General features: G+C 36.1%; 1 protein-coding gene across 1 annotated transcript in view; it reads left to right on the top strand.

Moving 5' to 3' along the window:
* VTA1 (vesicle trafficking 1) overlaps positions 1-12,717 on the top strand; it is a 65,727-nt gene that overhangs the window by 17,232 nt on the left and 35,778 nt on the right. The window contains exons 2-4 of the mRNA XM_019425115.2: positions 4,679-4,773; positions 7,620-7,747; positions 8,414-8,489. Of these exons, the coding sequence (XP_019280660.1) occupies positions 4,679-4,773; positions 7,620-7,747; positions 8,414-8,489 (299 nt within the window). The remainder of the gene's footprint in view (positions 1-4,678; positions 4,774-7,619; positions 7,748-8,413; positions 8,490-12,717) is intronic.

Genomic DNA, 12,717 nt, shown 5'->3' with positions numbered 1-12,717 from the left:
ACACCTGTTTTAATAGGCATAGCTTTAAGTTGGAAAAAAGGGAAATTGTATTTAGACTTGGTACTTAATATACTGATTTTGGAAGTACAACAGTTTGAGGTGGTAATTTAATTCTGGAGTGACTGGCATATAAGGGAGAGTGCGTACAAATTTTGGAGACCAGGTCAATAAGAATTGAGAAGATGGTTCTATGTATTTTTAAGATTAGATTTGCTTTCTTATTGCTGAAAATCCAGAATAACAATGGTTAAGTAAAAGAAGGACTTGACTTCCTCATTTAAAACAAAGTCTGATGTTGGTAGTACCCAGTGTGTGCCAAATCCATGAAGTCTGCAGGGACCAAGGTGCTTTCCAATTTCAGCTCTACAAGCCAGCACATGATTATTACCATTTGCAGGGTTGCGTTGTGATCTAAGGTATCTACTAGAGTTTCAGTCATACCATTTCTATTTTAGGCAGCAGAAGTAGAAGAGGGAAAGGGTCAATGAGACCTTTCCCCAGCTGTCATTTCCCCCTTTTAAGGTGACTTCCAGAATTCTCTTCCAACAACTTCTGATAATATGGTGCCAGTTTTAGTTACTTGGTCGTATCGTGCTTTGAGGAATACTGGGAAATGTACTTTTGGCTAGGTACATTACAATGCCCTTAATAATAAAGGGGTCTCGTTAGCAAAGGAGGTAGGAAGAAAGAATGTGGGTAGGCAGTTAGCAGTCTCTGCCACAATTATTAATTATCCACGTGAACAGGAAAATTTTCAGTGATGGACACAGAAGGACCTTGAGGTCCTTGGGCAGTTACAGGCATTAACAAGATCAGGTGGAAGAGAGGGGCTTGAGCCCTAGACCCGTGTTTTCAGGAAACATGGAGAGAAAACTGTAAGTAGCAATGGAATGCACAGAAAAAAAAAACCATTATACTTGCCAGTCCCGAGATACGAAGACTATAAGAGAATTTCTTCAAGTGACATCAAGGTTTAGTGAAGACAGGGAGAAGGAATCTGAGGACATGTAGGGGATTTTCCCAATTATAAAGCAGTAGCTCCAAGGGATATGGTAGAAGGAATGGGGCCCTGTGGAAGAGGTAAGTGGTAGGTTGGGGTAAGAAAATATAGTTGATAGTTGAGAGGAGTAAGGATGCTGTGAGTAGTGATTCTTAACCTATCCATGAGGTTTTTTTTTTAATTAATCTTTAATTATATTGTGTAAATTACAAATTATATTTGCATATTGATGTACTAATGTATTATAAAAACACTATATGTATTTTTAAAGATACAGAAACACAGAAACATAAAGAATGATATAAAAATTATCAGTAGAAATGCTAATATTTTCTTTCCCACACTCCAGCTCATTTTCTTGCCAATCCTTGGGATCATGTAGGTCCCAGAGGCTGCAGTTTCAATATAGCATAGGGCGGGGACTCTGTTAGTGTGACTATAAACAGCCTGGCACGAAATTGATCCCTACTGCCAAGCAGAAGCCTTCCTCTTAAAAATAAGAGCAAGAATACTTAAAATTCTTGGTAGAATTTTGGCAATACCGTAAAACATGGCAAGATTAAATTTGGAGGAAGAAAAAGCATATTACCAGTTACAGATATTGTCATTTGTAAAGATGGCATTTGATCTGTGATTTCAGCAAATCAAATAGCCAGGAAATCTAAAAAATAAAAATATATTAAAGAGGGAACCACAGATCATTGGAGAAAGGAAGGATCATTTATTAAGTTTATTTGAGATTGGTGCTAGTAACTTGGGAGGAGAGGAAATGTAAGTAGAAGAGTTTAAAGTTGAAAAATTAAAATGTAGGAAAAACTAGAAAAATCATGTAAATGAGTCAAGTCCCTTGGAGATAAAAGAACTTTTCCAAGCACAGAATTGACAAGAAAAAAAAAAAAAAATCACAAATAATAGCTTTGAGTACATAAATATTTCAAGCCTCTGTGTTTCAAATCAGCATTCAAAAATTGAAAGACGGCATGATATTTGCAGCCAATATGTTTGTTTTCCAAAGAGCTCATGTGATGTACTTTAGAAGAAAAAATGCAGCAAAAATACTGGAAGAAAAAACCTGAACAGCTCACAAAGAGGAAGTCTTGGGGAGTTCAGTCACAGTCATAAGAAGAAAAGGAGTTTAAGGCAGGCACAGATCTTGATCAGCTCAAAAGAGATGTGACTGGTTTAAAAGGAAAGGGTGTTCAACCATGTTTTAAAAGGTGTGGGGGGAAGGGAGAGATGACTGAAACCTAACAGACAACATGCTAAAGAAATATGACTGGTTAAAAGAGAGAGAAGAAGAAGAAAATTTGGTCACATTTGTGACCAATGGATGTTTAAAATGATCGGGTTTTTTGCTTTTCAAATTAGAACCTGGTTTTGGGTCAAAGTGATACCCAGTGCTGGCTGGTGTGCAGGGAAAATGAAAACACCATGCTTTTTAAACTGTGTAGCAGTATAAATCTGTACAGTACTTTTGGAACTCCATTTTTTTCTTGCATAAAAACCTAGATGGATCAGACCCTTAAATTTGATATATGAAAATAAATACATTAATAAACATCAAACTCTGTATGTAACATGGAATAAACTAAAAGCCTAAGCATTAAAAAGTAGTTTCTTCAGATTAAGCTATTAAAATTAAAAAGAGAGAGTAAATAACTGCATATTATATATGTATATATATCTTAATATAGTTTTAAAAGACATGATCGAGTAGACATAATTGAATTGGAAATCCTGAGAGTAACAGATACCAAGCCATGTTATAAAGCTGTAGTAAATAAAGCAGTGATAGGCCAGGAGACAAATGAAACAGGACAGACAGTATACAGAATTGGGCCCTTTTATCCCACGGAAGCTTAATATATGATAATGAATGTTAAAAGTGGCATTTCAGTCAGTGGGGCAGAATGAGCCATTCTTTCGTCCATGTACTTATCTATTCAGAAAATGTTTATCGAAGGCCAAGCATTATCCTACATGCCAAGCCAAGGGTACATCAGCAAACCGAGTAGACGAAAATCGCCATCACCACAGGGTTTAAATTTGAGTTGGAGTAGAGATAGTGGATAAATAAATAGAATATGATTACGTGCTGAGGAGAAAAGTAAAGCAGGGAAGAGGGATGGTGTTCACAAGGTGCCATTTGAGGGGAAAACATTTTATTCCTCCTTTATACTGTGTAAAGAACTGCCACAAGACAATTTGTTAAAAAGCAAACAACAGAATTTGACAGATTTTCTTTCTTTCATTGATAACTACTCCTAATTGATAAAGGGGAATATAGAGCTATGCAGTAAATATGCAGGACTTTTTTAGGAATGAAAATGAAAAATCACTTAAAATCCTGAGACTGATAGGAAGTTTAATAATATCAAATTTTCATGGGTTTGGGGAAATGAGTGCTTGTATATGTTGGTGATATAACTGCATATTGGTAATCTGTTTTGGAGGACAGCTTGAGAGTGCTTCTGAGAGCTCTCAGAAGTGAAAAAAATACATATACTGTGACCCAAGAATTCCATTTCTTGGTATTTGCCTCCGGGAACTCTTGAACGTATCACAAGCAGGTGTAGTAGCACAATATGATCTGTAGTCCTCAAAATCCAAGAACTACCTGAATGTGAATGTTGTGTCTGTCCACAGGGTGGAGCACTGTAGCACTATCACAGATTTCCAGAACATATTTATAGACTGTAAGAGTAAATCACAGGTGGTATATGTATACACCAATGGTAACAACAACTACCACAGAACTGTTCATAGCTCCCATCACTGGGAAAGGTATTAGGGTCATGGTGTCACAAAAGTTTTTAGCTTTAGCCTTTCTCTAATTTTATTAACTTTTTAAAAAGAAAGGGTGTGTATTTTATATATATATACACGTATATATATATACACACATATATATATATATATACACGTATACATATATACATATATATAGATAGATAGATAGATAGATAGATAAATGACTAAAACAGTTCTCCCTGTTAGCCTGAGCTCAAGATCCATTTCCCAGTATTCTATCCCATATTATATATTCTATCAGTATCACTTAACTGGCACTTGGATGAGTGCTCTTGTGTAAGTGGTTGTTTCTCTGAGTGCCTTAACTTGCCAATTAAATTACAGGCCTTTTGTCAGCTTAGGACCTGGTCTTTTTTTGTTTGTTTGTTTGTTTTTAATCATAATGCCAAAAAAGAAGGTCTTGGTAAAAAATACTGCTTATTATCATTATGAATTTCTTGCATTCTTTGCATAATATTTGTGTGTTCTTTATTTTTGTAAATAAGATCTATAGTAAATCAAAGTTTTCTTTCTAAATTCACTTAAACTTTAAATTATTTATTAGAACACGTATTTTAAACATTCAGTAGTAGAGGGGCGCCTGGGTGGTTCAGCCAGGTAAACGTCCGACTTCAATTCAGGTCATGATCTCGCGGTTGCAGTTCGTGAGTTCTAATCCCGCCACATTGGGCTCTGTGCTGACAGCTCATAGCCTGGAGCCTGCTTCAGATTCTGTGTCTCCCTCTCTCTCTGTCCCTCCTCCACTTGTGCTATGTCTCTCTGTGTCTCTCAAAAACAAATAAAAACATTTAAAATATTTAAACATTTAGTAATAGAAAGGAACATTAAAAAATGAGATTGTTCAAACCATCTTATTTTTCTTTGTAGGTCGTTTATATGCAATGCAAACTGGAATGAAGATTGATAGTAAAACTCCAGAATGTCGTAAATTTTTATCAAAGCTAATGGATCAGTTAGAAGCTGTAAGTTAAACACTGATCATTGATTTTCTGATTAATGTTTTAAGTGGCATTTTATTGCATTTGTGTATGTGTATTTTGCCATTTTTGTGCTTCCCCTTGACAGCAATCCACAAAGTTTTTACAGCTGAGAAAAAATTAGACGCAATTTTTTTTTTTTGGTTTTTTTTTTACATCTTACTGCTAAAGGAGTTAGTTGTAAGCATAGTTTTCAGTGTCTTTGCATTTACCACTATATCTTGTTATTATAGATGTTATAGATGGCCTTTGAGTCATTTTTCACAGGTGACAGACCCTTTCTAACTTTACTTCATGCAGTCACATGGATGATGGATTTGAGAATTCTTAGATAGCTCTTATAATAATGAAACAGGCTATTTATTTAGTGAAAGGGACATTGAAGAAAATGGTATCAGTTGCCTGTAGTCTCTTTGTCTTACTTTCGGTACCAGGACACAAGATACTTTTATGGTCCAGGCATTCTTCCCTGCTAGCAGAAATGTGGTAGGTGACTAATGTATGAGTCACCTTCTTGAACCATGATATAATTTCACAGGTTATATAGAGGCATCGATCCAGGGAAAATTGAATGGGTTTGAAGTACAGGAAGGCAGGGGCAGCCATAGTAATCCCTCTTAGTAATCAGGGCTCCACCCTGTGCCTCCTCTCCCAGCCGTCCTGGTTTCTCTTTTAACAATGTCAGGGTCTACTCCTCATTAATTCATCTCTTCATCTCTTCAGAGGCTGTTATATTAATAGCTGCAACTTTTTATTTGCTTATTTAATTATATGCTCCTGCTCAGGAGAATTATAAATCTAAATATTTATTTGACTAGTTGCATTATTTATTTAGAGAGACAAAATTTAGATATATTAAAAATCAAAACATTTATAATAGTCAGCCCAGAGCTTTTATAAATGTTGAAAGTTATCCAGATCAAAGCCTTATTAGATTAAACAGCCATGGGCAGTAGGGTTATAACTTGATATGGGTATCTGGCCTTCTGACCCGGAATCCCTGTCATTGCAACTTTTAACCACTGATGGTGAGCCTAGTGGCACCACTGATGGAAACCCAGCTGCCCTTGAAGTCTGTCTGTCCTACTTCTAACATGGGTTCTGTAAGTACAGGAAAAATTTGAGTACTCTTTTTTTGGAAGGTGGGGTTAGGAGAGGAGAAATATGTTCCACACATAACAATATATTTTTAAAATCCTGTCACTAATAGACTATATAGCATATATCTCTTTATTAGTTTCACAGTATAAAAATAATAGGTAAAATAATAGCTTACGGATAAGACAGAACTCAGGATAGTTCTTTATAGTAAGTGAAGTGTAAAATCACATTTATAAAGGGACTCGGCAGGAGTGTATTATTACCTAAATTGCACAGCAGGTAGAATAAGCATATTGCATGGTGAGAGCCCATCGGCCTGTGCTGTAATGTTTAGTGTATGTGCTCCCGAAGTGACCACTGAGCTGTAATGTTTAGATTGCAGTTAGTAAACTGAATGTATGATGGTTTTGCTGCCGATATTTCACGTTGAAGATGAGATGAAATGACATACTCCCACTAAATTTTTCTAGAATTAAATCTAGAATTGAAGCATATCATAGTATGGATACAGTAAACTAGTGTTAGATGTGGGTTTTTTCTGTTTTTGATCAGGATAAGCATAGGGAAAACATTCTTAAATTCCAACATTCTATCTCTTCTGGAACTTAAATTATTCTGTTGTAATTTTAAGGATATTTATTTTCCTGATTTTGTGAAAAATCCTGAAGCCTTTTTTAAATTTGATTTTTTACTTCATGGTGTCTTTGAGAAAAACCATTTTTAAACAGTAGTGTGGTACTCAGATCTAATATTTCAGAAAGTCATTTCATTCCAGTAGAACAGTCTGGGTAAGATGTAGGAACTTAATTTGTTGTGTTTAAAATATTTTAAATTATTGGGACACCTGAGTGGCTCAGTTGGTTAAGCATCTGAATCTTGATTTCAGCTCAGGTCACGATCTCACCATTGTAAGATCGACTCTACACTGACAGTGTAGAGGCTGCTTGGGATTCTCTCCCCCTCTCTCTGCCCCTCCCCCGCTCACTTTCTCCCCCTTCCTCCCTCCCTCCCTCTCTCTCTCTCTCTCTCTCTCTCTCTCTCTCTTTCAAAATAAATAAATTTTAAGATATTTTAAATTATTGTATGTGTGGGAAAGGGATGTACTGACTGAAAATTTACAGTTGGGAATTGTGTTTTAACTTTGAGGTATTAGGCTAAATTTTAAAAACTTCTGTAATCCTAGTCTCAGTTTGTGATCTTATACTGTAGAAATAGATCTTTTTTTTTTTTTTCCACACTATCCTCTGAGTGATACTATTTTAGGATGTAATGATTTCCCTAATCTCATTTTTTATATTTGATAGAAGAAATTGAAATGGGAATAAATTAAAATTTTAAATTGTAATTAGGAATTCCTAATCATAAGAATTTCCCAATTCTGTTTTTAGGATACCTGATAGTATATTGACTATTATCTTGAAATAATTGTCTGATGCTTTACATAGATAGTTGGATGTGTTATCTTTTCATTCTTGCTTATTTTGATTTTTAGAGCTAAATTATCCTTTCAGGTTATTATAAATATGTTTCTTCAAAATTTTGTAAACATTGGATTTTCTAAAAACCTTGGGCTGAGGGAGAGCAATTTTTATGAGATTTCATTGATAGATCTACTGAAATGGGTGTAATTTTTAAAATATAAAATGATTATTAGGATTATAGGATTATTTGTACTTAAGTAGACTTCTTGTGAGTCCAAATCTTAAGCTTTGTACCTGATTTAATTTTAGCTTAAGAAACAGTTGGGTGATAATGAAGCTATTACTCAAGAAATAGTTGGTTCTGCCCACTTGGAGAATTATGCTTTGAAAATGTTTTTGTATGCAGATAATGAAGATCGTGCTGGACGATTTCACAAGTAAGTAAGGCAGAAAAATTAAATTAAACTTAAAAATTGAAATTACTGTGTAACTGGAATTATCCAGTCTTCCACTGAATGCTTTCAGACCTCTTGATTAATGATTTAGATTTTTTTTTAATTACTTGTAGAATCTCAGAATCATTTTAAGTTACAAGAGCAATCCTGCCTTTTTGGAGAAAATTGCTGAAGGAAGAATACCAACGGCAGATTTATTTTTTCAGTGAATACTCTGCAAATAGCCATTATTTAACATTTGGTAAAATCTAAGAGTTGATTTTAGCCAACAACAGCCTGTTTCAGTGAAACTGATTTTTTTTTAATTACCACAACCTGCCAAGTGAAATGATTTGTCATTATTTTAATAATAACGCAAAGAAATGAACGTAGCTTGATACAGATTTGAATAATACTATAATTGCATTTTTTAATGAAAAGTAGACTATAAAACTTTGCTGTAGTATATTTACTTATGAGTGTTGTTACTTTCCCCCAATACAGATTATAAAAGGAGCTTTGTTGTGGTCTTGAAATCTGATTTTATTTAAAACATTAATTTTTGACTGCTTTTATAAAACACTAGAATTTTTTTTCTTATAGTTACCTGACTAATTCTGCAGCTTAATGGTTTTCATTTAACTCAACCAGCTCTCTCTTCTTGTTTAGAAACATGATCAAGTCTTTCTATACTGCAAGTCTTTTAATAGATGTCATAACAGTGTTTGGAGAACTCACTGATGAAGTGAGTATGCATTCTTTATTGTTTTATTAGCTAAAGATCGGTATTGTCACGCTTTTTTGGTTTTGTTATTGCCTTGCTTAGTTACAGCAGCATGCCTATCAGAAATGCAGTGTAAGCAAAAAATGTTCCACTAGCTACATTTGTAAAAGTAAGAAGATGAAACATTTCTTAATAATATATTTTATTTTTAATAGTATATGTTCTTTGCATCTAGTGTGTATTTTATAATTTGGCAAAAGCATAGCTACTGTATTGGGTATCACGGGTTTAGGGTTTGATTTTATTAAGTGTTTAAATATTATTAATCCTGTATACTAGTAAATTTCTACACTGTTATTTCATCAATATACTGGGGGCAGAGACTTTTAGGACCTTCTTCCTATTTCATTTCTAGTCAGAAATACTATGATTCGTCTCATTGTAAAGTACCCATAGAACTTGATATTTTCTGAGATGCTTCATATCCATTTTATCATGTTGTTTCTCATAACCTCTAAGGTAAGTAGAGCATATATTCATTTTATACATGAGCAAATTGAGGCTAAGTGATGAAGTTATTGCTGTGAGTTCAGTGTTGTTTTCACTGTAGCAGACTTTACCATTGGCGTGGAAATTGTGCTTTTTGAGAGGGGAGATACTAATCTAGAGACAGGAAAAAAAACAGCTACAAATGAGACTGATAAAGCCATGTTGTATTAATGATTTGGAATTTATGGAGAACATTGCTTTCTGTGATGTGAGTTTTTTCCAAATGATGAGCAGCTCATAGTATAAAGTTCAAAACAAAATGGAATATTACTTATGAGATGTTTCCATTTTCATAAAACAGAATAGAAAAACTGTGTAAAACATTATTTATGTTTAAAAATTTTTTTTAACGTGTGTTTATTTTTGAGAGAGAGAAACAGAGCGTGAGCAGGGGAGGGACAGAGAGAGAGGGAGACACAGGATCCAAAGAACACTCCAGGCTCTGAGGTGTCAGCACGGAGCTGGATGCAGGCTCCAACTCACTGACCGTGAGATCATGACCTGAGCCGAATCGGAGGCTCAACTGACTGAGCCACCCAGGCGCCCCACCATTATTTATGTTTATATGTAAAATTAAGTTAAGCTCTAGGCTTGATGATTGTAAGCTAGGTTTTTGCATTGGCAGAGATGTACAGGACGTTTCAAGGCTCTGCCCAGTAAGGAACAGTTTTTTATTATGTGGAACTGTACTGTCTCTTTTATTTCAAAACATCAAGCATCCCTGGCCTTGCCCACATAGCATTTCCCAATCATTCAGATAACCAGAAGCCACCCCCAGATATTTCCAAAACAATGCCTAGGGTATGGGGCAATGCCCATTGTAAGTCAGTGTTTTTGAGTCTCCTTGAGACAAAGTAGTGTAAGAGAAAACAGACTTGGAGTGTGAAACCTGAAATGCTTCTCAGTGGGTATCCCTTCTTTGTATTCTGAGGTCCCTATAGAGCCACTCTGTTTTAGCTCCCTTTCCCATCTTTTATTGCTGATCTGATGTTCTTTCTGTTTTTCCGGTGTGCAGCAACATACTAGATACTTGAGGATACAGAAGTGGCTTAAACATGATGGTGGAATAGTCACGTTTAAAGCTTTAGATAGTTCAGTATGGTTTTGGAGAGTAGCAGGTGGGTGACGGAGAATAATGAGGCTTCAGATTAGACAAGTAAGTCATAAGACAGATCAGAAGGAAGATAGAAGGCCTGGAATCTTCAGTTAGTGGGTTTTTTGAATAAAGAACTATACTCGGGTGTGCTTTGTATGCTAGGAATCTGTAGAATGGACTAGCGGGAGGAAGAACTGCAAGTCATTTGATGAAAGAACTGTTCATAATTATTGTGGAACTTTGTACAAGGTAGGTTTTTTTATCTGAGGAAAAACGATATGTTCAGACAGATTATAAAATTTGAGATGCAGGTATGACATCCACAAATAAATCAACACAAGACTCTTAGAAATAAAGACAAGATGGAGCGCCTGGGTGGTTCAGTTGGTTGAGCATCCAACTTCGGCCCAGGTCATGATCTTGCGGCTGGTGAGTTCAAGCCCCGCGTTGGGCTCTGTGCTGACAGCTCAGAGCCTGGAGCCTGCTTCACATTCTGTGTCTCCCTCTCTCTGCCCCTCCCCTGCTCATGCTCTGTCTCTCTCTGTTTCTCAAAAAATAAAACGTTAAAAAAAAAAAAAAAGGAATAAAGACAAGAAATCTGCAAAAATAGAGGTGACAGTTCAAGTTAGATTATACAAACACTAGGGGAAGAAGATAGTTTGAAAGAGTAGATGGTCAAGTAAACATCCTAGTAAACACCTATTGAAAATGCAAGAGGAAGATGTGAATTAAGAAATAGAGAAGTGAAGAAAGTCAAGATATGAGAGAAGATCATGATAAGGCAGAAAAGCAGATCGAATTTGCCCAAGACTTCCAAAAGGACTGGCCTTGCTTCTCCCTCTTCTACTTACTTAGGGAAGCTGCTTTTGTTCCCGTTTCAGAAGAAAGACCACAGTCCTTTAAACTTTTAAATGCCAACTGTGAGGATCCCCAATAGTAGATAAAGTAACAATACAGGGGAAAAGAACAAAATGTCCAGAAGTCCTAAGTGAGTAATGCAGGTTTTGTTTTGTTTTTTTTTTTTTAACTTAAAAGATACATGGATACTTGCACATATAATTAGCATGAAGTTCATCTGCATTTCAGAAGAAAAATCTAGGTTTACATTTAGGTATCCCTAACAGAGAACAGCTTCCTTAGTTATTTGAATATAGTAACTAGGGCAGGAACTCTGAATATTTGGGTAAATGGGAGGGCTTCAAAAGGAGTTAGGGGAAATTGTTTAGAGACTGAAGATACTGAAGAATATATGTAGCAACAGAGTAAAGAGACACTTTCCCAAAATGTTGACGCTCTTTTCTTTCCCTGTCTCACCACACAACCTGCTACCTAAGTTCTTCTGCCTTGCATTGGTACTAGACTCAAATAGCATCTGTGTTGGTGGTTAGAGGATCCAGGTAGCTGGAGGGGTCTAAGATGGTATAGAGAAAAGAAGTTCGGCATTCTAAGGCCAGCCTGAAAAGAAAGTGTTACTAATTACTTGATTGGGGTGAGGTTTATTCTTTCACCTTCACCATGTAAATCATGCATATTGATTGACTGATTAAAAGCAATCTTGTTTTTTAAGTTTATTTATTTAGAGAGACAGAAAGTGCCAGCGGGAGAGGGACAGAGAGAGAGAATCCCAAACAGGCTCCACGCTGTCAGTGCAGGGCCCGATGTGGGTCTCGAACCCACATACTATGAGATCATGACCTGATCCAAAGTCAGGTCGGATGCTTAACTGACTGAGCCACCCAAGTGCCCAGTTGTGCACATTTAAATTGGGAAATGTGTGTACGCACAATTTATGTGTAATTATATCTTCACTGCTTACATATGTTATAACGTGCAAAGTTTGTACATCCGTTGAAAGTTGTGCATATCAAAATCAACAAATTGCTTGACACACAGTGCTGACATTTCTCATATTCATTATCATACAGTGCTCTTACATGACTTGTGAACTGATTTTTGACCATGAACTAAATACAGAGAGTCGGTCAACAAGGAAAGTAAAATAAGGGTGAGGCTGACTGTCCATCTGCCATTAACATAATGCCTAGGCCTACCAGTTTATCGGCATACTTGCAGATTCTCTTTTCTCTTACTTTTAATGTTGGATTTTTGTTTCATCATGTTCCATGTCTGCTAATGGCATCTTCATCATTATTACTGAGATTTAGGTTTTTCCAAATAATGGTTTGAAATGTCAGATAATTGTAGGTAAAGCTCCACTGGGTGGAATAGGGAGCAATCCACTCTGGCTGTGACTTTACCAGCTGTCACCAGTACAGATGAGCAGGATGGTGATTGGCACCAACCCTCTCCCCTACGTCTTCGCGGGTGTCCTAAGAAAATCTGAGGCTTGTACTTATTTACTTGTGATGTAAGCCCAGTATGCCTAAAACAAGACACTAACTCTTATAACATTTCTTATTTCAAAATAACTGTTAAAAAGATGAGCTATTTTAGGAGTGCCTGAGTGGTTCAGTCAGTTAAGCATCACAATTTCAGCTCAGGTCATAATCTCGCAGACTGTGAGTTCGAGCCCCGCATCGGACTCTGTGCTGACAGCTCAGAACCTGGAGCCGGCTTCAGATTCTGTATCTCCCTCTCTGTCTG

The sequence above is a fragment of the Panthera pardus genome, unplaced genomic scaffold (assembly GCF_024362965.1).
Source record: "Panthera pardus isolate Hobbes unplaced genomic scaffold, ASM2436296v1 HiC_scaffold_17, whole genome shotgun sequence".
NCBI classification, from domain to species: domain Eukaryota; kingdom Metazoa; phylum Chordata; class Mammalia; order Carnivora; family Felidae; genus Panthera; species Panthera pardus.
The sequence above is the reverse complement of the archived record's forward strand: the minus strand, read 5'-3'. Positions and strand labels throughout refer to the sequence as shown.